General features: G+C 47.6%; 1 protein-coding gene across 1 annotated transcript; it reads left to right on the top strand.

The window, feature by feature from the left end:
* The first annotated feature begins 22,586 nt into the window (after window positions 1-22,586).
* Window positions 22,587-26,851, top strand: BAMBI (BMP and activin membrane bound inhibitor). Its single transcript, XM_035319047.1, has 3 exons — window positions 22,587-22,769; window positions 25,354-25,641; window positions 26,061-26,851. Exons 1-3 carry the CDS (start codon window positions 22,694-22,696, stop codon window positions 26,474-26,476), a joined length of 780 nt encoding a protein of 259 aa, XP_035174938.1. The 5' UTR covers window positions 22,587-22,693; the 3' UTR covers window positions 26,477-26,851.
* Window positions 26,852-27,127: the final 276 nt, after the last annotated feature.

Genomic DNA, 27,127 nt, shown 5'->3' with positions numbered 1-27,127 from the left:
TGATCCTAGCACTGCCCTTCAGCTGGTAACTACTTAGGGATATGTCGTGACATTTCTAAGAATTGGGGCCTTTGATCTAGGAGGCATTTGTTTGCCCAGTTCAACTTTTTTGGCAGTTGTTTGCTTTTACAGTTGAAATAGGCAGGCAAAAGCTTTCATTTCCAACCAAGATCCACATGCATGTCGACTTCCTTTGCAGAGAAAATTTTCAGCTTTGATAGTTTTGAATTCCTGCTACACAGCACTCTTGTAAGGTATCTTTTAAGTTCTCACATCTCTTTGGTCTCTTAGAACAGGCCTTCAGACAGATTCAGTCTTTCATAGCTGTAGGCACCTTGCCCTAGTCTTCTAACCTTCCTGAATTCCTGTGTTGCTTTATTAATTCAGCAGGGATGATTCCTGGAAGATGCTCCTTGCTACCTTTTCCTGTGTTTCTCAGCCATGGCTTTCTGGTTGATGATCCCAGGTGGGAAAAAGGACTGACTTAAATTTCCTACCTATCTGTTCTAGGACTTCCTGGAGAATGAGCTGTTGGGTCTTGTCTCCTGGGGGAACATCACAGCAGGCCCTGCCCGGATCCCCTGGGGCCCAGGGCAGCAGGTACTATGTGGCTCCTTATATCTGCATAACTGGTGTGCAAACGCGGCTTGAACAACCTCATCTTTCCAGATGGTTATTCAATATTTTCCAGATGGTTATTCAATACACGTGACAGTATTTTGTCGCCTGCTGTTAGTCACACGTGCCAGAGAGCACTTTCAGAGGGACACTGTTTACTTCTGTGTGCAGCACCGTGCTGAAATCTCAGGATTTGGACTGAGTGGTCAGAATGGGCTGTGATGTTCATTTTTTCTTTTTACTGCATATTACAAGTTCAATTAATTATGGGTGATACTCTCACCACCATCTGTACAAGTAGCTAGCATGGTGCAAAGTCTCTTATGTTTAATTCTCCTCCCTTTTTCCTACTAAATTTTAAAAGTTGATGTGTAGCTGTCTGTGTGTCGCCTTTCAGACCTAACAGCTTCCTTCTGCCTGCCCAGGCAGATCTGTTGTCAAGATCTTACGTGTTTCTTTGTTCAAAAAAACAATGATTAGATCTTTTTTTTCAGCGTAATTGGGATGCTGTCAGAGTTCGGCTGGGGTTCCCGTTCTGCTAGATGTGTCCTCATTAGCAGCAGAGAGCTTGTGTACTGGGAAGAGTTATTTGGCAAAGGGTCCGAAGCCCGTGGCAGACGGTGCTGCAGAAGGTGACCATGCTGTCAGTAATTCTGGACTGCGTGGTGGTGCCAAGGGGCTCTGACGTCTGCCACTTCCATCCAGGTTCACAGAGCTGCTGCTTTGCATGCTTGGAGTAAAGACTTCTTCTCTCTTCCATGTTTTGAAAATCTTAATTGAAAAGCTTAATTATTTTTCTTCTTGTCAGGATTTAATTCCTTAGCAGGTCTTCTTTTTTTAAAAAACAGGAAAGCTGTTAAACCACTGGCAGCGTGTCCCTATCTTCACTTGCTGAACAAAACTGTCTTTCTACTTGCAGTACTAACGTTGCCAGTAGAGACATGGCTAGGTGAACATCTCGATACTATTCTTTCTTCTAGAATAAAAATTCTCAAAGTTCACTTTGACCTAGGGTGGTTTCCAAATTTCACTTTAAAAAAAAAAATGATTTTGTATATTTCAGTGTCACATCCCTTGGCATATCTTCACCAGAGCAAATAGAGATGTAGGGTATGTGTCGGTGAGTGCGGAGTCTGTATGTAACTGCGATAGGACTTAAGTACTCTTCTTGTTTGCTTCACGGGTGGTTTCATCAAAAAGAATTGCCTGTTGAGGTGAGGTTGCACACAACAGGAGGGCTTACCTAACATCCTGTTCCCTGCAGTAAGAGCAGACCCTTCCTTATCGCTTCCCTGCTCCCCACCACGTGCTCCTCTTGTGTCCCTGTTGCCAGCTCTGAAGCTGGTCAGGGAGCGAACCCCAGCAGAAACCTGCAGTACGTGTGTCTGCTGATTTCACAAGCTGGAGAGGCTCACCAAGGGCCGAACAAGGGCCCTTGCCCTTCCAGTGTTGAAGGAGAGGTCAGAATAACCCTTCGGGCAGTAGTAAGCTCAAATAGTAGTCTACTCAAATGGTAAACTCAGAGGTACATGTGGAGAGAGGGGGGCCTGAGGTGTGGAGATGGCTATATGGTTTTCTGACGTTTGAATGCAGGTATGCATTCATCTCAAAATGTCACTGAAAATGTCACATCCGTGTGTGCAAGCAGAAAAAGTCCTGACCCAGCAGCCAAACTGCTGCATTAACTGTACAAGGAATTTTCAAGTAAGCACGAGTAAAGGTAGAATTATCTACTGTGCTCTCAATAATGTATTTAAAACAAAGCACCCACCCCCGAGCAAACAGGGCATCTTGGCAGGTTTGGAATGTGACTGGAGGAGTGTCTCAAATAAGATATTAAATTGTTACTGTCCCTGTTAGACTGACATTGAGCCACTAATCATGCCTTGATGGTTTCTTTGGATACCATCTCTCAACAGCAAGAAAAATCATCTCCACTGTCCACATCTCCTACCTGCGGAGTCTGGAGCATTTCCCAAACACCTGAGCTGCTTTGGGAAGGTGTTTGCAAGCCCTGTGAGCATGCATGTGTCCCACTGCTGGTCCAGGGGTAGGCTGTCGGGCCAGGGGGCTCCCATGGCTCCTGTGCCAGCTTGGGCACCTGGGCAGACCTCGGCCTTGGGCTGAGCCGCCAGGAGCTGCGGGCTCTGTCCCTGCCTGTGCTCTCCCTCTGACTCCCTGCAGCCTGCCTTGCTTCTCTCCCAGCTGAAGCTCCATGTGATGCCTGCTGAGGGGAGAACACTGCATCTCAGAGCTCCAAGGTGCCTCCCACGAGGGATCTTAATTGTTCATGTTTGAAATCATTTCATCCTCTACTGCCCAGTTACAGCATCTCTGACCAATATAAGATTAAGTACAGTTCATGTGTTGGGTGTAGATTTCTGACTACACCTTTCTGATTTTTACCTGAAATGGCAGCATTTTTTCCAAGCTACTTAGGCTTACAAGTATAATTCGGAGAACAGAAGGCAACCATTTGGTAGCTGGTTCACAGGGCTTGCTATGATGTGCTTTCACAGATGCACGTGGCTGATCTTCATGGCATTGGTAAAGCATAGCTGTGATATGACAAAACAAGCAGAGAATAAGATGATGAACATAATTCCTGAACAGTACTTAATAAAGGACGTCTTTGTGCATGCTATAGATCAACTACTCAGTATTTTGTAGTCTGAAGGGAGTTTTCGATTACCAGGCACTGATGCAAATATCTGTCACTATTTTTAGGTAAGCTACTCTAAAAATAGCGTTGGGCTTACATTCAATACGGTCAGCTGTGGGTGCTAGATTTTGGATGATCTGGTGTGAATGCATCAAGGTGTAGAGAGACTTAGACCTTAAAGCTTCAAGACTGCACAGTTAAACAAATCTAGATGGGGACCACCTAAAAGAAACCTGCCGTGAACATTTTATCAAAGAGGCATTTACAGTGTTCTGCATTTTTAATGTCACTTTACTCTTTCATGTTGTTGAACTTGGGTGAGAGTTTGATTATAAGAGGAGTTCTCATGAGGGAAATTTAATTCTATGCATTTTTCATCAATGGCTTCCCTAGCTGACAAGTAGAAATGTTAATATAATATCTTCAGCCTCTTCATAATAGGGGTTATGGGATTTTCTCTTTGGAGCAGGAGGGATTCATTCACTAACACAGATTTATTCAAGAGAGATTTACTATCAAGGAATCTAATGTAGCTGTAAATTATTTTTGTTATGCCTCAGTCATTTGTATGCAGTAAGCAAAGCATACATACATGAGAAAAGTCTTAATGCTGTGTATCCAAAAAACCTTGGGTTCAGAAAAAAGCCATGAGAAGCTATCCCTTTCCTGAAGGGAGGAAAAAGTCTAAAAATGAAATCAGACTTGCCTGTTAGTGTTGTTGCACACTCAAATTCTGCACAAGCTTGATGTTTTCAGTGAAGGTGGATTAAATTTCAAGACATCGCCATCTTTTTTTTTTTTTTTTTTTTCTGTGTTCTTTTCCATTTTGTGGAATTTCCTGGAATGAGTGACAGGATACTTCTGAATAATGGGAAAAAATTAACTGAATCCACCTTGCAGTATTAATCTAAAACTCAGATCTAGAGTGCATTTGAATCAGTGCAGAAGTAGTCTGCAGTGACTTTAGAGTCCTCCCTGAACTGAGAAACCATCTCCATCTCTGGGTAGGAATCATGTGCCTTTTCAGATGGGTAGTAGCCCACACCAGCAGTGTCTCAGTGATATTTCAGTCATGCAATTTCTCTTTTTCCAGCTTGGCTTTTATCACCCGTTGGAGTGGGTGATACCTATCTTCGTGCATAAGTTGTTGGCTCTTGTGGTCTCACAACTAATTTTGCTTCTCTGCCAACAAAGTTCTACTGCCATTTACCTGCTTTGGTCAGGAGCTTGGTAAAAACCAAGCTCTTCCTGCTGCCTTTGATGCAATTCCCTTATTCTAGCCTATGGTGAAGTCTCTTGTTGAATGCTCAGTGGACAGCATATACGTTAGTCTTTAGGAAAAGCTTCTCTCATTAATGACTGCCAGCCCTTAAACCATGACCTTGCATGGGAAGAAAACAGTTCTCAGTAGTCTGTGTCTGAAACATTTTGGGCAGCCCCAGAAATACTTGTTAGGTGGAAACCAGCTTTGATCTCTGGGCTTGCATGTGCCAGAAATCACCACCTAATTTCTCTCACCCATCACCTATTCTGGTTTTGCTGCTGGACACGTGTGTAAGAAAACAGAACAACTCTCCTGAGTTGCATGTGCTCATCGGTCAGGCACCGCCACCACAGCACGACCATCCGGCTGCATGGCACAGCCATGGCGAGGGGTGCTGGGTGTCAGGCCTCTGTGGGGAGCTGTTGGTGCTTCCGCAGCCGAGCCCAGCCCTGGCAGTGGGCCCATGTCCTGTCCCTCTTGTCCTGGTGGCCCCCATCACCCTGCCCTGTGCCTGCTGCTCCCCTTTCCCTTCACCCCCTGCTGGAGGTCGGGCCGTGGCAGGAAGGATCAGGATGTGCGAGGTCAGGGCCTGGGCCTGCTGCCCTGCTTGCCCATGGATGGAGCTTGTTGGGGCCAAGTTTCCTTTCTTCTAGCATTTTCTGCTAAAGCAGCAGCAGAAGGCCTTGTTCCACCTCAGAGCTGACAGCGTCACACTGTGCCTTCGTTCTGAGGCCATCTGAACTTCTGGAGCTCTTCACCAGGAGCGAACCCCACCAGCTCCTGCTGGCAAAGCGCCATCTTCCTCCAGCGCTCATAACTCATGAACATAACTCCTCTGATTACTCATAGCCAAAACCCACGGGAGTCCAGGCTTTTTCCTGATTAAAACTCAAGTGAAGACTTAAGGCTGGGTGAAACACTGAACACACTTTTTTTTTTTTTTTTTTTTTTTTAATGCTACTTATGCCTCTGACTCTTGTCATCTGAGCTACCACAGTACACGTTCTGCAAAGGATCTTCTGGGGAATGTAGATTTTTGAAGGGTGCTTCTTCAAAAATAAAAAATAGTAAAAAAAAATCAACAGTACTTCACGTGTATGAGCGCTGCGGGTATATCTAGGCCTTAGAATTGCCTCCATGTGTGTAGGCAGGAAGGTGCCTGCTGCTGCTGCCTCACGTTTCCTCCTCACGGTGCTCATCTCAGTCTGTTCCTCAAGACCCTGGCCTCAATGCTGTAAAATAATGCCAAGCAGAAGCCTGCCAGGAGGGAATGGGGTTTTGGATCCTTCTGAATTGTCTTGGAAAAGGTGCTGAGTCTTGAAGCCTGCACTTGAACTGGTTTTGCAGGTTTGTGCACTGCTTCTTTTTTCCTTTGATTTCCTCCTTTCTCAGTTGAAATGAACAGAATTTTAATGTAAAATATAATAGAAATATAATAACAGAGTGTTTGCTAAAAACAACTAAAGGAACCAGCCACGTAGGCTTTGTTCTTAATGCCGTTAATGGCCAGGAGCAGACCACACCATTTTGCCATGACCAGTGACTTCAGCGGGGCGGCTCTGGTGATGTTGCCAGGCCCTCAGTCTGGAGGCTTTTTCTTTCACGAATTTGACATGTTTGGGGACACATTAGGGAAATTACTGGGGAAAGCATTGTTTTCATTCCAGTTGTTTTTGCTCGAAGTGTTGACACATTCTGTCTCTCCAAATCTTGGTGATTAAACAAGGAGGCTTTTGACCCTGGAGATGACAAATAAATTCGCTTGGTTTGCCAAACTAGCAATGGAGTGTCTTGTGACGAGAGGGTGCTGATGAATTTTTTCAGCTCCCTCTGCTCCTGTCCTCTCTCTCCCCATGTCTGTCCTGCTCCCTGCTTTGCTCCATGGCGGGGCTGCTTTGTTCCCTTGGTCTGTGTCATTTTGCATCAGCCTCCCTGCAGCTGCTGAAGCACAGCGCTTGGGATTGCACACCAAGCCCCATGCCCCAGTGGGGTTACATAGGGATTTTAAGACATCTACCTGGAGAGAGTATTTGAACTCACTGCTCTTTCCCCTCCGGGTTGTCAAAAGCCTCCAGCAGCTATCCCAGACCCTCCTTTGTCTGGCTGTGCTCTGGTGAGAGCAAGGCAGAGAAACCCCACAAGGTGTAGTGCTTGCCCTTCCAAAACCCCAGCGGGTGAGGTAAAAGGACGGGACTCGGTCAACGGGAAGAAATGCAGCTTGCCTTCCAGCTGACCTTCGGGCTTTTACAAGCTTAGAGAGAGAGAGTTACAGAATTGTTAACAGCTATTTTATTACACTTACAGATCGTGTGAGCTGCATTTTATTGGAACGCAGGCTTGGCAGTTTCTGCATCTGGCTGTGAGTGAAGCTGGAGGCTGTGGCTTTGCGGGCGTTAACCCCCTGGTGCCAGGGCTTCCCGCTGTGCTAAGTGAAGCCAAACGCTCGGCGCAGCTGCAACCCGTTTTGTTAGAGAGATGCCATGCTGGAGGATGGTAACTTCTGGCCAAGAGAGAACACACCATGGGGTTGGGGGAATCTGGGTACAGAGCAATCCTTTTGGACCAGAGCGCCATATACTAATGCCATCGCTCATTGCTCAGCTTTGGGAGAGGTGATGCTGCTCAGGACCTTGCAGAGTCCAGCTCCAAAGATGCTTTTTCCCAAACACTTTCTGAACAAGAGCTCTACCTAGAGCAGCACTGCCTTAGAAAGAAAACTTCTCCTTTACTTTTCTTCTGTAGGCATCATTTTGCAATCTATTTCTTTCATGTATTTTTTTTTAATTGATGCTTGCAGTGATAATTCACACAATAATACCTTAAACAGCTGTAAAACGCCCTTGCCAAAGGCATTCTGTGGAGTAAGCACCTGAAATCTCTGTGACAGAGCATGGAGGTGCTCAGCTTTTGCCAGGGTGAGACCCTGGGTCCTGCTCCCACCTGCTGGAGGCACTCCTGTAGTGCAAAGGTACCGAGAAAAGGGGGGTGCCAGCTGTGTGACTCCAGTAAAATGGTCGCACAAGGTGCTACAGTTCAAGCAGGAGAGCAATGCAGTGGGGATTCCTCCTTTTTTGAAGAAAGGTTAATATATGCTTTTGAAAGTTTGCAGGTTTTTATTTCTTTGTTTTCTTTTGCTTTAATAACCACACTGGGTAGAAAGTAGGACCATCCCCGTAGACCTTGCCACATAGCTCTGTTTTCTTGGGTGTTTCTTCTTGTTTGGTGCTGCTTGTTGCTCCCTGGCATCAGCTTTACTATGTATTTCTGCCTAAACATCCCTAGCTTCTCATCACGCTTCATAAGATCATTTTATTTCAGGCCTTGGCAATTTGGAAGGCAGAAAATTTGGATGAGAGGATGGGAATGCTGAGACTGCCTGTTCCCTTCTCTCTGCTCTCTGGCCTTGTTTTGCATCCATCTGTCTTCACAAAGGAAGAGGCCCTGGCAGCTCCCAGAAGAGGTGGGATGGTGTAGGCTGTTTTGCTAGTCCCCATGTATATTGGAAGAAAACCAAAATCCATTGACCAGCCCAGCTTGGCAGCACAACAGGAATGTTGCAATGAGATGATTAAGAAGTTTGATTGATTGATTTTAATAGAAGGACCAAGACTTGGCTCCTCTATCTTTGACTTCCCAAATCTGCTTGGACACAAGCTGGTCTCTGTCAAAATATTTCCTCTGTACCACAAACCCATGTCTAGCATTAAGAAAACATTTTTGTGGGAGAGCCATGAGTGGGATCTATCTGTTACCTGCTCGTTCATGGGTCAAATGCAGTCATGCAATAGCAGCTGGAAATGTCACAGGGGTCTTCTGTGGCTTTGGGCTATGCCAACAGCTGGTTGATGCTCAGGCTGAGTAAAACCTCACCCAAATTTGTGAGCAATTATGGAAATGGACCTCACAATTTTAGTTGTTGCTGGGATTTGGGGAGTTTCAGACAGTAGGAAATGGCCTTCACTCTGCACAGCCCAGTATGGTATAAAACAAGTTGCACTGACAGCGGCAAATGCACTGCAAAAGGAAGGAAGAAGCTCCTGTGGTCAGCAGGTATCTTAGCTTGATTATTCTATTTGAGCCTGTCCCTGCAGTAGCATAACATATGAGATGAATTAACTTTTCTGAAATTCCCTCTCTCATTTGCTCTTCTAAGGGAACAACAGAAGCATGCACTGAGTCATGAATTTTGGGGTAGATTTTCTAAACTAAGCATGCTGACCCCTCCTACCCATTTGACTTTACCTAAGTTACCCCTTGGTGACACCTCTGCAAGCTCCCTTTGCTTTTCTGTCTGCTTCCCCCCAGCAGTCCCCCTCAGCCCACAGTCAGAGCTCAGCACCTCCCAGGTCCCACAGCAGAGGTGACCGACCAGCACTGCTGGGGACCATGGAGGAGGGCAGATGCCCATTACTTTGGGACTTGATGATCTTAGAGGTCTTTTCCAACCTAAATGATTCTGTGATTACAAAGTATTTTCAGTGGTATGTTCAAGCCAAAAATAGCAATAACACTGATTCTGGTGATGTGGAAAAAAAGTGGAGACTTGACAGAGCCTCCTTACTTAAATATGTACAATCATTTATTTCAATGTTGAGGTGACATCGAGATAAAAAAAGGAATAAATGACTTTTTTTTTTTTCAGTAATTTTAAAGCATGAGCTTTACATTCCCAACACTGATTGGGAATGACCCCTTTTGGTAAGCTTGACACTTGCCCACCTCTCTACCGTTGGACAGGTTTTAAGGTGTAACCTTAATCTTAACCCAGTCCTCCTTGAATGGCAGAAATCTGGTGGCCTCAAGTAGATCAAAACATTAACGGTCTGAAGAACTGTCAGAAAATAAAAAGGGGAGCATAACTACTATTTCTTTTGTGATGTCTGACACAGGAAGAACCAACCTCATTCAGTTTTCTGAGATACTGAAGACAGACAATATGTATTCAACTGAATAGCTGGCATGAGTAACTTGTAGACTCAGACAAAGACTTTTACCAGCTTCTTTTTGAATGTTAGTGTTTTTAATTGTCTAATATACATACTAACAAACTGATGGTATGCCTGCCCAGGATCTATCTATAGAATTGGTGTAGTTAGTCCAATTTCTGTTGTGGGACAAGCTGCTCTGGCAGCTAGAAGCTCTACACTTGCTCAGAAACAGACGGAGGGTTGCAGCTCTGCTGCTCCTCCTCTTCACCTGCTTCAAGACTCTTTCTCATTTTGTCTTTCCAGGCTGTGAGAAGACCAGTCTGACTGACCTGAGTTTATAAGGAATCCCAGTACAGCCACATAATTCTTCCAGCCAGAGCCATCTGCTGCTGTTTCTCCACATATATCAGTTTAATTAGAGGTAGCATCTCTGCCCTCTTTCTGCAATTTAATAAGAGAGCAGGGTGCTGAGGGAAGGTCTCTCAGCACCAGCAACTGTGAGTGAATAGGGGGCAATGAAGGGGAGTTTCATAGGGGTAAAGCCTGGGGAGCTGGCTGGTCTGAAAGGCAGAAGTGATGAAACACAATGCTGCAAGAGGTGAGACCTTCCTTGACCTGCAGCCATGAGGGCCAGGTCCATGTTGTCACCACAAACACTCATTCTGCTGGGGGTAGGGAGGACATCATCATCCCAAGTGAAGAGAAGTGATGGGGAAGTTTCTTTAAAAGCATCCAGCAAGAGCTGTGTGAGAAAAGGTCAGATGTAGACAGGTCAATCTTCTAAAGACCCTGACAGGGTGGGTGTGAAAGCCTCCAAAATCAAAAGCCAGGACACTGAAGTTTTGCAGCAACATCGCTAATGAGAGAGGAAATGGCTGCACAGCAAAGGGAGAGCAGTTGCTGGTTTGGTGATGGTGCCTGTTGCTTAGCAGGGAAGACTAAACGGATCGTTGCATGGGCACAAAGCAAAGACCAAACATTGATGTAGATGATCCATGCACCTTAACTTCCACGTGATTCATGGCTATTACACTGAAGAAACTGAAAAGGATGGGGTTTGGAGTCCTACCGCTGCTTTCACAGGAGTTAGTGGCTCTGCCAATGATGACAAAAGGGAGGACTGCTGTGACTGCATGTGTTTCTGCAGACTGTCATCCCAGGAAAATGGGTGGACCAGATTGCCTTTCAGCAACCAGCAGCAGCATCCAAAGCACAGAGCACGGTGGTCATGGAGGGCTATAATCATCTACACGTCTGTTGGGAGAAGATGAGCTGGATGCAGAGTGGCAAGAAACTCCAGCTTTTGTTGCCATGAGTTTCATGCATATCTTTGCATATTTATAACTGCATGAATCAGATGGAAAATTATTTTTTCACCTTCTTTATATATGCATAAAGTAATTAAAAAAGAAATTCTAGGTTTGAGTCTAACCAGTAGAGCAAAACAGGTTGACCGCAAAGATAAAATGTATTGTTTGCACCACTCAGGAACAAAAACTGAAAGAGCAAACTGAAGACAAAAGGCTGGTGTAAAATCAGGATTAGTAGGTAATTTTAGGGTAGAAAACTAAAGGAAAAAAAATGTTAAGCAGAACCAGTAATTCCTTTACTTAAAAAAAAAAAAGTGCCAAGAGTACCAATGAAAGTGGTTTCAGCATGGATGAACAACAGAAAAAGCAGTAAGACAGGATACTGAATAATGCACGAGCTCTTCTTTCATAAGGCAGGAGGAGTGCATGGGAAGGGAAAAGTAGTCACCGGTCAGTGGTGGGGTTTCCATCAAACGTGGCTGGTGCCTTGTGCCACTGCTCTTCCCAAACTGCCTCTTCAGCCAGCGGAGTCTCCTCCTATGAAGACGTTTGGATTGCCTTAATTAGACAGTTGCTCTGAAACGTCCTCTAGAGGAGCCTCTGTCTTTGCAACAGGGAGATTAGCTTCTTCATCTGGGAGAGCTTTTCAGAGTATCTCTCCGTGTATTGCTGTCACAGAACAGCAGCAAGCTCAGGTGCATAAACCAAGGTCTGGGTTGCAAGACAGGCAAAATCAGGCAAGGGGGTTGGACACAGTGACCTTCTAAGCCCTAGCCCTATTTCACCACACTTTTTTTTTTTTTTTTTTATCAACCATTACTTTTATTTTTCCTTGTTTCTGAAGTGATAATGGATGTCAGGATTCTTTATTGCTGCCTGGAGCTATTTTCTTGTTGTTTCCAGATGATTATAAATGAACTTCCAACATCTGTACAATTTGATAGCTTCAATTTTGGATGCTGAACAAGTCTCACACATTATTTTATGTACTGGAGCAGGAATCCAATGTGGCAGGGCAGCACTTCGTATAATTGAATGCTTTCTGAAGTTGGCTTGGGAAATAGAGTTCATTCCTTTCCTTTTGTGCTTAAGGGGCCAAATAAGATGGTATTTGATGACTTCCACAGGGATATGTTTAATATTTCCTAACACTTTTCTGGTAAGGGCACTGTTCAAGAGAAAGTCAGGAGAAGAAAAGGTCTTGTGTATTGAGGTCTACCAAGCTCCTGTAGTTTCTGTAGTACAACACTGCTCGCAATATGCTGCTTTCTGCTGGGGGAAAACAATCTGTTGAAGTCAGAGTGACTTTTCTAGCAGGGATAATGTCATGAGTGTTACTGCTGGGTGTACAAATTCACTGAACCATTCTGGCTGCAGGTGCTGCACGTCTTCTACCGAGGACTCACTCAGCCTCCCATGTCTGCCTCTGCCACGTTCAGACCTGGTTTGGAGCTGCCACTCTTTGGTAATGCATAGGACTGCTTCCGTGGCCAACGGGAGCTTAGCACCACTAAATTCCCTCGATGAATCCCAGTCTTAATTGTTAAGGTTGGAAGAAATGAGAAAGCTCGTGAAAGGGTTTTTGTGCTTTCTGCATCAGCTGTAGGATTGTTGTTGGTAACGGTCCAGTGAAGTTTAATATAAGAGCCATGAGGACTGGTGACAGAACTACGTGTTTCACAATTTATAGCAAATCAATTGCCGTTTATTTCACTTGCTTCAGAGCTGGCATATTTCTGTTCAGGATTGTCACCCACACCACAGCTGAGAAGGCGCAGGTCTTTTAAACAAATATCATGCAAATTGATCATTTTGGCTGTTTTTTGTACGGTGTTTTGGGGGATCTTCTGGAAGAAACATAATTTATAAGCAGAAGGTATCTCCTGACATGTTATTTGCTAGTCCCCTCTCGTTATTGGTGGGAAGTCATTGCATACCATGGTGATTTTAAGGAATCTGTGCTGAGGGAGTCTGAGGCAGCTGTGCAATTTTAAGGATTAAGGTAGGACCCTGGCACTGTATCCATCTCCAGATTTCTGACAACCCCTTCTTTCAACACAAATGAAGTAAATCCCTGACACAAATGTAGTGTGGAGGGCTGCTCCAGATGAGCCAGCAGAGAGGGGAAGGAACGTTCTTTCTGAGAGAGCCACGGCATTTGTGCTTTATTAATTATGTCATTGAAAACAGAAAGGAAAAACCTCGGTCAGCCACGCTGAGATAGATAATCCTCGTCCAAGTGTTACTGCAGGATGGTCAGGAATGAAGCACACCATGGGAAGACTTGTTTTTGGGGCACAGTGAAAAATCCTGAGCTTGGCATGGTGGAAACAATAATCCTTTTCTGGAGGTACCAGGTTTGGGGAATGAAAGCACAAGGATGTGGAGGGTCCCTTTCTGCAGAGAGGGGTCCTGACAGCCCCTTCCTGTACAGGGGTCGTGCCCCTGTAGAGCTGCTGCCTCCTGCTCCCCAGACTTCAGGTGCATCTTGGCCTCTCTCTCTGTGCTCCCTGCAGCTGTCCCTCAATCTCAGCTCCTCCCAGCATCTCTGCAGTCCCTGCTGGGATTGCCAGGAGAGGAGGATAGCGAGGACAATTTTTCATGTGTGGATGTTTGGCGATGCCAGTGTCTGTCAGTCAGCATCTCCTTAGCCATCATTACCGCATCTTTTTTTCCTGGCACATCACACCATGTCCACCAGCACAGTGCCGGGGCCAGCTTTGCTCACCACGGGGCTTGCATTCAGATCCACTCACTGCTTTCCACTCCGGTGGCCTGTTTCTTGGGCTTCCTCCCCCTGCCTTCTCAGGCTCCTCTCTGTTTGGGCTGTTCTCACTCTGCTTTGCCTTAATCAGCAGCTTGGTACGTCTTTCCTGTGCTCCTTCCTTGCCTCAGGTGTACATGCAGGGGGAAACAGTGTGAGGGAGAGGAGAGGCACAGGTGAGCTTGTGAACTGCCCTCTGTCCTTGATGGCTGCTTGGTCATGTATATGGCACAAAGTCTTCATGAACTCCAGGCTGGAGCTGATGTGAAAGGGAAAAGGTCATCTTGGTTGTGCAACCCGATGAGATCAGTGTGACTGTTCATAGGAAATGCTCCTCCATGATGTCCTTGGAAAGCTTTCCTGCCAAGGGTGATGTTTCTGGTGCAAATACCTGCTTTCATTCTCAGCTCCTCACCGTTTACCACTGCTGCAATACTTTCATCCCTTTCCCTGGTCCCTATACCCGGGGTGGGAGCACAGCCAAGCCTGGCCCTGAGCAGGAGCCTGGTGCTGAGTGGAGAGGGGCCAGGGAAGAGGAGGAGGAGGAGGCAGGCTCAGCAGGCAGGATGTGCACATCCACATCTCCAGTGGGCTCAAGCCATACCTCCTGCTACTGGGAATACAGGCACTTCAGTTGGCATTTGCATCAAATATGAGCTGATGTTGTCTTAATCCGAGGGCTTCAGGAAGGGCAAAGGGATCCAGCCAAACAAAACGGTCCTGGCTGGCGGTGACGGGGGCAGAGCTGATGCCAACTCTCCCCTCGCTTGGGAAGGAGCAGCTCGCAGCATGGCCTCGGGCAGCAGCAGAGCCCCGACCTCCTCCTCCCCTCTGCACGCAGAGGGCTTTGTTTATGGGAATGCAGTTCAGATGAATGTAAACGGTTTGTTTAGAAATGCAAGTATCTGGGGCTAACGATGGGAATACTAACTAAGGCAGATTGTTGTGTCTGATTTCTGTCATGATAATAGCTGGTTGCTAAATGTCCAGCAGCAGTTTTGTTTGTTTGGCTTTTAATGGCAGCCCTTCTGTTACTTACATTGCTAGGAAAGGATGAGTTTAAAATCTGTGCCTGGGAGGGAAAAACACATTCTTTGGTATGTTATCAGTCCTTCTGCCAGGCGCCCTGAGCACAGCTGAAGATGCTGCACACCTGACTTAATGTCAGGCTAAGACTGTGCTTTTAAAGAGGCTTGCCTAGTGTTTTTTTCTCTAGGGTTCTGAAAGTGAAGACAAGAGAACCGAGCAATGACAGGATCGATTGAAAGAGGAGGCAGCCACAGCTCTGCTCCTCTCTGCTGGGACATTGCTGCCGGAGGCGATGAAGGCATGGCAGGGCGGTGAGCCAGCCTACACACAGCATGCCATGTGTCTGCTGAGGGCCAAGCTTCAGCCCCACCAGTGTGACCTGCCTTTTAAAACCGCATGGTGTGTGTAAACACAAAGGAGAAGTAATACGTGAAGGCAAACGGGCCCCTCCCGGACGCGTGGCAGCAGCAGACACAGAGCAGCAGCGCAGCGCTGGAGGCAGGCCGGGGTGGCAGCAGGCCTGTGGGGAGGCTCTTGGCTTAACGTCCTCCTCTGCATTATGGACCAGGGCTACTCTCCTACTCCGTGTCTTCTTGGCTTTGCTTTTAGTCCTGTGTAATGCTGATGTGGCTTGCAGTCTTCTCTTCAGTGGTTATGAAAATGTCAGGGCCCAGATTCTTCCCATTGCAGGACGACCAGCTCTCTGAACTCAGCTCTCCTGCCCCCTCGCTGCCTCTCAGCCCCGGTCTGTGAGGAATTTGAGTTTCTGTTCCACTTGGTGTCACTTTCCACCAAGCCTCTGCAGCCCTCTGCTGACCCTTTCCTCTGCCTGGGCTGCCTTTAGTCTCACATTACTCCTGCAGGCATCTTGATATGCCTCCAGCAAGAGCTCTGCATCCTTCCCCTCCATGCGGGATTATCTTCGCCATCAGAGGGTGGTGGGGATTCTGCCAAATCAGGTTCTTGGGTGCTCAGTGCCAGGCTGTGGGTGACAGGGACGGGTGATCCCTCCTGCAGCCCCTGCCACAAGGGTGGGTGTTCCTCAGCAGGGCTGGCAGAAAGCTGAGGATGTGACCACCTCCACCCTTCCTGATTAAGCCCACCAGAGATGGTGAGTTTGGGCCTTCAGACGCTGGCAGCTGGCACGTGCAATGCCACCAACCTGCTGTGCATCTGCCAGAGCTTGCTGCAGTTCCATTTGTCCTCTTAATCCCCCTCTTTACAATTTTCTAACTCCCAGTTGCCAGAAATACCCACTGCCCCTGATGTAGCTACTGCCCCTGACCCAGTGTCAGAGCAGGGAAGCCTCCACACTCGCCCAGAGCACACCTCCACTGGTGCTCCACTGGCTGCTGGCCCGCAGCCTCCACCGACACGCAGCTCCTCGGGTCCCCTTACTCACAAAGCTCTTCCCTTCTGCTTGTTGAAGTGAGCATTGAGGTCTTATTCTTACCGTGTGCCTGTGTTTAGATGGCAAGATGACTTGTTTTGTAAGCAGCTGCTTTCTCAGGCAGCTTATTAAGGTCTTCACAGGATATTTATATGTATGCTCCTTGCTCTGAGATCTAGCTCTGTCTTTGGCCTTTTTTACAATTGCACATGCCTGTCAGAGCTGGAGTTTGGTGTAAACTGGTAAAGCACTGCCTCCTCAAGCAGCTGGGACTCTGATCTATTATAATGTGTGGAGGCTTTCCCGACTGCCATTGACTGCCTTGTCTCTGGCATTTGGCTCTGAAATACGCGGCTCAGAAAATAAGAGGTAGAGCAATAAATATTGACTAATACCAAGTAACATGTCACCGGAGAGTCTTTATCTGGATCAAAAGCTTTTAGAGCTGCGGTTGTGGAAGGGCTGCTGACGATATTTACTTGCAAGACCAGAGAAGACCCTTGCACAGCCCCTTGTCCCTGCACTCTGCAGAGCAGCCCTGGTTTTGGCTACTCGAAGTGAGTCTTCCAAGGGACTGACTCTGACTCTGCTCAGACTTTGTGAGCTCTCTCTTGCATGTGTAAATATGAGCCTGAGAGGCCTCCTTTAAAAGGCAATTGCCAATTTTTATTTATTTATTTATTTTTGTGAGAGGCTGTGGTTTGACTGTCCTCCATGACTATTTCTCCAGATGTCCTGTCTCCAAACTGTACCTTTCTGTAAGCTATGTTACTTAAACCGTACTTTCTGTCCATTTACAATGATGCTCAATTTTCATTTTTTTTTTTTTCTTTTTGGCCATGTCATGACTCCAGAGCTAACTCCCCTCTCCTGAGTGCATGCTATCCCATGCCAGGACATAACTAATAGTTCCTCCCGCTCGAGATCTAACAAGAATTCCTAATATTTGCCGTACCTTATCACTAGGCACCCGATAACTCAGACCTGCTGGGTGGTGCTTGGCTTTTTGGGTACAGTTTATGGATCCTGACAGGTAACACCTTTACGCGGATGTTTCCCGAGGTGGTGGCTGAACCCTGGCTATTTACTCCTGCCTGCAGCTCTGGGGCCGGTGCAGGAGCTGCTGCCAGCCGGGGCTGGTCCTGCATGCCAAGCATCCCTAGCATCCCACCAGCAGCAGCGGCGCCGTTTCCCCTCGCCCCGGCCGGTTCCGTGCCTGCCGGGACCCGCTCGGCCAGCAGGGGGCAAGAGGCACCCGCTGTGGGGACGGGGACGGGTTCGGGGCCAGGAACGGGGCCGGGGCGCTGCCTCCTGCCCGGAGCCAGCGTTTCAGCCCCGGCAGCGTTAGGAGTCCAAAGGAGGGTTCAAAAACCCGCTGCAGGAGCCTTTCAGAGCCTCCTTTCCACCCTAGCTGGGAGAGCATCCCTGCGCTCCGGGGAAAGATGCACTTTCTCCCCAACAAGCTGCAGGAGCCCCTAATGGAAATTTCTCTAATGGAAAAAGGAAAGAAGAGCCTGTGACCCCCAGCTCGGTCCAAGCTCTGATTTTCTCCAAAGCTTGGGAGCTGTCAGCACAGGAGGGACCCCCCCAGGAGCAGCCAGGATGGGGCTGGGCTGCGGCACAGGGCAGGGCTGCGTGCGGGCTGTCGGCACCGAGCAGCTGGGCTCGGGCTGTCTCCTCCCTGCGTGTCTCGGTTTGTATTGAATGATGCTAAGCAGGGCTGGAGCTGGCGCCTCGGCCTCATTACCTTCAATTACAATAATTGTTGCCTCTCTCCAGTGTTTTGCATTTCTCCCTGGGGGGAATCTCTCTGCTGCTTCTTTTCCAGCCTTGCTCCAGCTTCCCCCTATCGATTGAATCGCTCTGGCCCCCCGCTCCTAGCAGCGATGCCTCCAGGAGGATAAATGCAAATCGTCCTATTGATTGGGAGGAGCAGGAGGAGTGCAGCTCGTTTGGGGAGGAGGGGGAAGGATTAGTTTTAAATGAAAAAAGTAAACTGATGAGCATCTCAGCAAACGCTTCATATTCTGGGCCCCCTAAACAGTGTCTGTTCCTCATGACATCTATCGGGGGGATGCAGATGGGCACGGAGAGGTGGATCCTGTGAAGCACACACTGGTCTTGCTTTGTGTCTGTTCTACGTGACCAGGTATCACTGAGCATCTCTGGAAAGCAGTTCCCCTCCTGCAATTCGCAGGTCACCAGGTTTCACTGGGGACATGCTAATTGCTGCTGAAAGTGAGCAGGCCTCCATCCGCCCCTTTGAACTGCCCCAGTTATGGGGGATAAAACTGCCTGGGAGTTTTCCACCTGCGGGAACCTGCTCGGCAGCCTGTCTGTCACCGGGGAGCGGCTGGGGAAGGAGCCAAGCTTTGGGCTCTGCATAGTCTCAGCTCCTGACACGGCTACTTGATTCACTAAACCCATGGCCAGCCCCAGAAGTGGGAAGCCAAAGCCAAGGAGTCATATTATGTTCCCTGCCCCCTGGGCTTTACGTTGAGCATAGCTACGCTAGCTTAAGCGTTAATTATTTTTTAAAGGCAATAATCAGCATAAGTAAAGGCAATTCAGTAGAATTAGCTTGTGTGTATCATGTCCCAAATGCTAGTGAAATAACTGGGAAAAGAAAGGTGTTGGTTGGCTAGTGCTGAGTAGTTAACAAAAAACACCACTCTGATTCATGTTGCTCTAAAAATGCTTTAAAGTGTCCCAGTGCTTTTTTCCTTCATATCATTTGCAAATGAGAAATTCCCTGTCATAATTTCAAGGTGCAAAAAAAGAATGGATACAGTATGTGAACATCACTTTTAACACCAATTTGAAAGGGGTGAAATGCAGTAGTGATCCTTCCATGCTGGTGAAATCATCATGTTACGTGGGCAGTGTTAGCAAAAGTCAGCACGCATGTGCAAATGTCCCAGGGTGCAAATGCTGAGCTCCCCAAGGAGTGCGAGTTTCCCCAGGACAGCAGGCTGCTGTGATAATGCCCTGACTGGAGATGCATGTAGGATAGATTTCCAAACTGCACTTGTTAACCACTTCTTTGTTCCTATTTTTTTTTTTTTTTTTTTTCAGGGAGGAGTGGGTTGCTGGAAGTGTTCAAACAAGCAGATACTATTATGTTAATGCAGTTTTTGTTTGATAGAGGCAGGCTGAGTGGTTACATCCAAACATTTGGGGTAAATGGTGGCAAGTTGCCAGCATGCCAGGCAAGTTTATAGAAGAGCAAGGAATTCGTGATTACGTTCAAGGCCACCAGACGAAGGAATTGCTTCTCATTCACTGCAAGCCATGTTTCTAGGAGTGGTTGCTTAAACCAGGAGCACCTGCAAGCTGAGGTTTCAACCCATTTCAGTCAGTTTTGCAGGTGTGTTGCTGCTGTTGGTAACTGCATGGTATGCAGCATCAGCTGGGACAGGAGTTGATGCTGATTCATGTAAAAAAAAAGAGAGGAAATGTATGAGAGAAGCGATACAAAGGGAGGAGGTTGATTTTTCTGGAGTCAGTTTCCCAGAGCCAGAGAGGAGCTTTGCTCTTGTTCAAATGTGCTCAGAAAGTGCTGCCAGCTCAGCTTCTGTCTTGGCTTGTCTTTGTTTTCCTCCTAGATCTAGGAAAGACCTAATCCCTCATGCCAGTCATGCTCTGGTGCCTGTAGTGGGTCTGTCAAGCATGTGGAGCTTCCAGAGGTTTGGGATTTCAGCGGGGGGATTTCACCAGCTGGCAACGGGAGGAAGATACTTGTGTGGCTGTGCTGCTCACATACTCCTGGTGGAAAATGGTGGGCCTTCTCCTGAATGTGTTTGCACAAGCAGGGGACAGAAGGACCTAGCGGAGCAGCTGTCTGCCTACTGGGAGAGGTCTGGGTTTGGAGCTGTTCAGGGCTCACTCAAACTGGTTTTCAAGAAAGACTTATCAGAGCCCTCTCAGCTGGCAACTGATGGCCTACAAAATGACGTAAGAGAACCAAAACAGTGTTGAAGTCATGTCTTTGGATGGAGCTCTTCTTTTCCGTCAGGAATTTCATCTTCTTAGAATCAGTGACAGTCTTGAGCTGAGGCAGAAGGGAATGTGCTCCCATGAGACGCTTCCCGAGGCAGTGCCTTTCTCTGAGGTGTCCAGAGGCCGGTTTTGCAACCGGGTCCTTTGTTCGTGACAGTTTCAAAAGGCTTCACTGTACCTGGGGGAGCGTGGAAGTGCACAGCCCCATGCCCCTTGGGCCACACAGTCCCTACAATTGGAGTCCCCCATCTGCTGTCCCATGGCTGCCAGAGACGTATCCTGCAGCCTCAGGCTCTCGATGCTTTCCTTGCTGGTTCCCTGCCTTTATTATCCCGCATTCCTTCTGGTTGCAGAACATGCTGTTGTTATTGCTTTCTGCTGGGGCTGTCTCCTGTCCTTTTCTTACAGGCCAATCTGGCCCTGCTTGATCCTGCCTCTGAAACAAAAGCAAATTAGCGCCGCAAAAGCTGAATTATTTTGTTTGTGTTGTGGTCTGCCAGAGGACCCCACGCGATCCTCACACAGCTCCTATGCAGAGCAACGGTGGTTCCTGTGAGTGAGGGGATGTGGGAAGGCAGTCAGACCCCCTGAAACCCCGGCTTGATCAACAGATTCCCCCAAAGGGTATGTAAATTTGTGGCTTAGTCAGGCACAAGGTTGGGGAGCGATCCCTACAGGCCCCCTGTTCCCTGTGGTGCTTCGAGTCAGCCTGTAGCATACAGAATTTACCCATTTTTTACAGTAAATTGTAGATCACAATTCAGGCTTGACAGCTGTCAATGAAATTTGCTGCTGAAAACTGATTTCGAGCACATTGCCTTCTAGTTAGTCTGCCCGCGTTCCCTTGGACAGGATGTTTATAATATTCAGGGAGTCTCTCATGTTACTTAGTGCAGTAATGTGGCTCCACGAATAAAAGCCATTTCCAGTCTGTTGGTATCACATGTAACAAATGAGATCTGCTAAATGCACTTGTCACTAGTGGTAGGAATAGAAGGAACGATGACTGCAGACTTGCACATGTTGCTGTAATGATTATAAATTATAATGAATGATATTTTCTTATGTTTGCAAATGAGTGTCTGATAGCCAGTGCCAGAGTGGGAGATATGGCTTGGCTGATCTCACTGTTTTTGTAATTTCTAAACAGAAACAAGAATTAGAAAATTACTTTGTGGTGGAGTGCAAATATGTATAACCTAAGTGTAAAGACTGCGGTGCAGCACACGTGTGTCTATCTTATACATATGCAAATCGCAAGACTTGCAATAAAACCATTATAATGTGTGATGGCATCAGCACTAATTAGCCTGAGATCCAGTCTGTTCCTCTCTGCCAAAGTAAACTGGAGTTATCTCAATCTCAGACTCATATTTCCTCCTTTCTCTTTCAGGGGAGGAATGTCTCTGTCACAAGGTATTATATCCCGGACAGAAAACATCTTGAAAGACTCACAAAACATTTCAAATTAAGATTGTAAAGCAATTTTTGCTATTAATTTATTATCTACACGCCATCCCACAGCTTTAATACTAGCTGCGGACTCAAATATTTAAAGCATTTTGCCCATAAATGGGAAACAGTTGGTGTGCAAATACTGTAGAAATCAAGGCTTATAAAACATAATGAGAAGAGAAAGTAGAAAACTGAATTAACAAAGAAATGTTAACTATGGGGCATATTGTTTTCAGGATTAGTATGTGAAGGAAAGCTGTCCAGGCTCAACAAGACCTCGAGGACCTCCTGCTGGCTGTGGCAGTGTCTGGGGATGGAGCATCGCCTCCTGCTTCCATGCCCATCAGCAGCTTTCCAAAAGGGAGGGGTGGAAGGAAAAAAAAAGGTGTACTTTGAGGGGGTATCTGCCGTCCCACGGGCCTGTGGTGGCGTGGAGGTGACAGAAGTCAGGTGGCCCCAGGAGCTCCCCTGGAACATCCCAGGCTGTGGGAGTCGGGCAGAAGTGTGGGTGTTGGTTTTTTAATTCATAACCGTGGAAAAAAGGCTGTAACGAAACTGCTGGCATCCATGGTGTTGCAACACTTCTGCATCCCCACGTAGCCTTGAGTGTCGGAGCAGAGAGGCAGGGGAAGGGCGAGCAGCAATTACCTGCTGCAGGCCCCGTGGCAGTGCCACCAGCGCGGGGTAGCGAGCGCAGACACGGCTTCACCCCGCTTCCATTTCACCCCAGCCTTTCATCACCAAGAAACCCTTCGGCCTCGTTGTTTATTCATCAAGCACCTCTCCGCCAGACCTGCCAAGGGAGCCCTTGGGTCGGCTGGGGGGGCTCAGGGCTCCTCGCTGCCTTCGGAGCGGGACCACCGTGAGCAACCTGCCGGTGTCACCTCCGGGGGTATGTGGGGGTGGGGTCTTGGGGGTGGGGGCTGAGCGAGGGCTGAGGGCCTGGGTCTGAGGGCTGGGGGCTGACTGAGGGCTGAGGGCTCCATGCCCGGCCTCCGCCGCCCGGGGGCGCCGCGGGCGGGCTCCCGAAGCCGGGGCGGCCCCGCGGCGCTCCCCGCCCGCCTCGCAGCGGCGCCGCCAATGGGGCGGTGCGGGGGGCGGCCCGGCCCGGCCCGGCGCCGCCGGTATTTACGGGGCCGGGAGGCGCCGCCGTGTCAGTGAGCAGCTGCCGCCGCTGCCGTGCCCGCAGCTGGGGAACGGGGCCACCCCTCGGGCGAGCGAGCGAGAGGCTCCTCGGCGGAGGGGAGGCTGTGGCGGCGCGGCGGGGCGGGTAAATGGATCGCCATTCCAGCTACATCTTCGTCTGGCTGCAACTGGAGCTGTGCGCCATGGCCGTGCTGCTCACCAGAGGTGAGGCGGGCGGCTGAGGGGAGAGACCCTCGGGCGGGCTCGGTCCCCCTCAGCTGAGGGCTCCCTGTCCCCGCCGGGGGGGAGCCGGAGGCTCGGGCAGCGGGCGGCCGGGGAAGGGGAGGCTGTAATTAAGGCGAAATTGCAGCGTGCCGGGGGGAGCCGCTTGGCCCCATCAAAGCGGGCAGAGCAGGGAGCGACTGAGTGATGGGAAGTCGCAGATACTGAAACTATGCGCCTGATAATGATATAATTAGGGGATCACAGGCTTCTGGCTGCCGTCGACTTCAAAAGGTTCCGAGGGAAGCCTGCAGTCTCTCCTGTAGCCATCTTGACTAAAAGCAGACATTTTTCCTTAATAGCTGCGTACAGTAACAAGAAAGAGGAGGGAACAGAAGGGCATTGTTCGCGGTTTCAAAATCCTAAATACCCTTCCTGGCCTTTCGCATAGCGCAGGAAGAAACTTTATGAATTGACAGCGATACCCTCGTACAGAGTCCGTTCTGTTTGGCCAAAAACGTGGCTTTAATTAAAAAGCGGTTGCAATAACCTGATGACGAGCCTGTCAGATCTTGTTTATAAGACTGTCCTGGGTCAGTAAAGCGTCGGGTTTTGAGCGGGGCTGTTTAAACAGCGAGCGTGGAAGTGCGCGTATTGTTTCCCTTCCCTCCCGCGCTGTGCCCAGGCTGTCGGCTCTGGCGGGTTCCTCGTCTGCATCTTATTTTTAACTCGCTCACAGTGAGGAAAAATGACCCCAAAATTACTTTTTCGGAGAGCACGGGGGGGGGGGTGGGGGGTGGGGTGTGTGGAACCGTGCATGAAATGCTCCGAGGATGGCTGCTGCCAACCACAAACACAAAGAGGCTTTTCCATAGCGCGCTGCATGGGGAATGTGTGTGAATTCGAGAAAAATTAGGTTACTTGCTCTGCAGAAGCCCGAGGGAATTAGCGCAGACTGGAGACAGTGAGCCACTCCATCATTTGGCTTCTATTAAGCGCAGCTATTAAAGAGCAGCGGGATCTTCAAGGCCTGGAGCCTGCGGTGCCGTTTGGGGGAGGTCCTGAGGTGGCCAGGAGGGCACCCCAACCTGGCTGGGGGCTTCCCCAAGTCCTGCAGGGCGCCTCTTGATGGGCAGCGCAAGAAGGGGTGGCACAGGGAAGCCTGTAGATGGATTTTTGCAACCCGCCCCACCACACACAAAAAAATTCAATGTAGAAGACATTCTGTCTTGTAGAAGAAAGCTCTGACAATCCAGTTGACTTGTAAAGCCTCGGTGCCACTCTGATGGCAATACACCAAATACACCAGCACACCAGTAGTTTGAGTCCCCTCTTCTTAAGGGTAGCTCCAAAAATCCGGCTTCCTCCTAGACCCTGGGTTGACGGCACATTCAAGTAGGTTTGAGTTGCAACTTGCCTAGAAAGAGTAAGCTTTCACTACAGCACAGGACGTGTATAATTCGTACCAGAGCGGTTTGGAGAGCACGAAATGAAGAGTTTTATGAAGGGAACTTTTTATCACTTCCTTCAGAAATTTTTGAGGTTTCCTGAGAGATTTTTCATAGAGCCGGTAGAGGATTTTCAGTCTAAGTGTTTCCCTCTTTGACTGCATGTTGGATTTCATGCAAAATTGGGGGGGGGGCTGGGGAGGGTGTCCGACTTTTTGCCTCGTAATTTCACTTCATTTAATTTCACTCCATTTAGTAACTTCACAATCAGGGTTAAAAGACACAGACTCTGGCAAACTAATTAACTGTAAGCTGCGCTGTCTCCTTCTTTAATACTGATTTTAAAAAAATGCAATTTTGCTTGAATGATTACTTAAAGAATTTCTCTTTCTGGAAAAGTTACAAATAGTTGCCCAGTTTCACACAGTAAAAACCTTCCTGACTGAGAGATTTTAGATGGTAATGGTTTCTAGCTAATAGCTTTATAAGGTGTTAGTTAAAGCTTTTAAATTTTGGCACAGTACTGAGAGGTAATAAACAATTCAGCAGTTCCGATTTTTTTTTTTGTCACACAAATACTTAAACCTAGGGTTTTTGTTGTGTGTTTATGCCCGATTAGAAGAAGCATTCCCTTTATAGAAACAGAATGCTGTTCTTGTAACAGTTTAAAACATAGATGTGGCTTTCTTGGGAGACTGTAGGTGTGTTTTCATTTAAAATGAAACCCCAGTTTTAAAAGTAGCTTAATGCAACTGCTGACAGTGAGTGGAAGTAGCTATAAAATGGTCTTGTTAGTTATTTACCTCGGAAAAAATGCCACTTTGACCTTCCCGACCCCCCTCCCTTGGCCCCTGGTTCAGTGAAATGTACTTGCTTTAATTCAAAGGGCTATAGCAGTAGTAATTAAAACAAGTGCCTCAAGGCTTTTGCTGGGATTAAGGTTACAAGGAGGTAGGCACTGTACAGCGATGGAAAGGAAACAACCCCCTGTTCCTCTGGTTTTACAGTCTAGAGGAGGACCCCAAAACTGGCACTGAGTTTGATTGGCTGTGTACTGCTTGTGGCTGATAGAGTGCCTAGTGAGGTGTTCCTAAAGGACCAAGTTCTTACCTTTATCTTGCACAATTTTTATTTTTTAGGTGAAATCAGATGCTACTGTGATGCTGCACACTGTGTTGCAACTGGCTATATGTGCAAATCTGAGCTTAGCGCCTGCTTTTCCAGACTGCTTGATCCTCAGAATACACATTCCCCACTTACTCACGGCTGCTTGGACTCTATTGCAAGCACAGCTGATATCTGCCAAGCTAAACAGGCACAAAACCACTCTGGCACCACCATGTCCACATTGGAATGCTGCCATGAAGATATGTGCAATTACAGAGGACTACATGATGTTTTGTCTCCTCCCAAGGGTGAGACTTCAGGTAGGGCAAAGAAGCTCTAGTGAAATCTCTCTTGTGGCCTTCAGGCTGGTGCTGGTTGAGGCCTTGAAGGTCTGCTATTGATTTTGTTGTTAATGTAAGTAGAGCCAGCAGAGGGAGAAGTGGGTGGCTGGGTGCAGGGGAGCATCTCAGCTGAGTAGCTTTTATGCCTGCATTAATATTAGAAGGCTCTCTTGCCTGTCTGCGTCATTCCTTCTTAAATCAGCTCTCAGGGTAAGAAATTCCATGCCATAAACACCCTTGGAAACTTCTTTCAGTTCATAGGAGCATTTTCAGTATATGCTTAAGTGTGTAGCTGTGAACATGTCCACTTGTCAGTGTGGACTTCAAGGGAGGGAGCTGTTGACGCACAAGCTAACTGTTGATACTGAAATAAACCTCATGTCTGTCTTCCTTTGCAGGACAAGGGAGCAGATATCAACATGACAGCAAGAATCTCATCACCAAGGTGCAGGAACTGACCTCTTCAAAAGAATTATGGTTCAGGGCAGCTGTGATTGCTGTTCCTATAGCTGGTGGGCTGATCTTGGTGCTCCTTATCATGCTGGCCTTGCGGATGCTCAGGAGTGAAAATAAGAGACTGCAAGACCAACGGCAGCAAATGCTCTCCCGTTTGCACTATAGTTTCCATGGACATCATTCGAAAAAAGGGCAGGTGGCAAAATTGGACTTGGAATGCATGGTGCCTGTAACTGGTCATGAGAACTGCTGCATGACCTGTGATAAAATGAGACATTCAGACCTCAGCAATGATAAGATTCTTTCGCTAGTCCACTGGGGAATGTACAGCGGACATGGGAAGCTGGAATTTGTATGACCAATTATTTTTTAATCTGAGCTAAACTTACTCTCTGAACTCTTGAAGGCCTTTGGGTTCTGCTGGACAGGAGCACTTTATCTTGAAACAAAAACTCACAGATCATCTGAGAAACAAAGGACCTCTGCAAACAGAATCTTGGATATTTCTTCTGAAGGATTCCAAAAGTTGTCTTATTTGCACAGAGTAAAATACACTCAAATGTATTGTTTGCTTTAACGTTATGAAAGCAAAAATTAGAAGTTGTAAACACTGTCACCAGGGTTATCTGAACTGTAGGGAGCTGAGAATTGAGTTATAATAAACTGTATGCAAGCTCCCATGTTTCCTGACTTATTGTAAAGATTTTTTAAAATATATATATTTTGTCTGAAACTTGCTTGTGACTTCTTGTTTTGGGAAGCAATTGGGATAATTCTTGGGTGGGGGAGTGTGTTGTGGGAATAAAGCGGGGAGCTATGTGTGGTAATGCTGTGTGTTAACAGATCCTGAAAAAGTCGCCTATTTTCTTATTTGCTGAGGGAAATTGGTAATTGTTACTGAACAAGAATGGCAGCTCTTCTTATTTAATACTACTCAACCTGTGTCCTCAATTCTTGGCTGTTGCACTTTACTCATAATCACGTGAATTCTTCTGCAGCTACACGATTG

The sequence above is a fragment of the Oxyura jamaicensis genome, chromosome 2 (genome assembly GCF_011077185.1).
Source record: "Oxyura jamaicensis isolate SHBP4307 breed ruddy duck chromosome 2, BPBGC_Ojam_1.0, whole genome shotgun sequence".
In the NCBI taxonomy this organism is placed as follows: Eukaryota; Metazoa; Chordata; class Aves; order Anseriformes; family Anatidae; genus Oxyura; species Oxyura jamaicensis.
Note: the sequence above shows the minus strand (reverse complement) of the source record. Positions and strands in the feature narration are given on the sequence as shown.

What these genes read in the sequence shown, in the direction of transcription:
- BAMBI (XM_035319047.1), top strand. Translation starts at nt 22,694, where the DNA reads ATGGATCGCCATTCCAGCTACATCTTCGTCTGGCTGCAACTGGAGCTG. An exon ending in GGCCGTGCTGCTCACCAGAG is followed by an intron (nt 22,770 to 25,353) that starts GTGAGGCGGGCG and finishes TTTATTTTTTAG; the next exon opens with GTGAAATCAGATGCTACTGT. An exon ending in TCCCAAGGGTGAGACTTCAG is followed by an intron (nt 25,642 to 26,060) that starts GTAGGGCAAAGA and finishes CTTCCTTTGCAG; the next exon opens with GACAAGGGAGCAGATATCAA.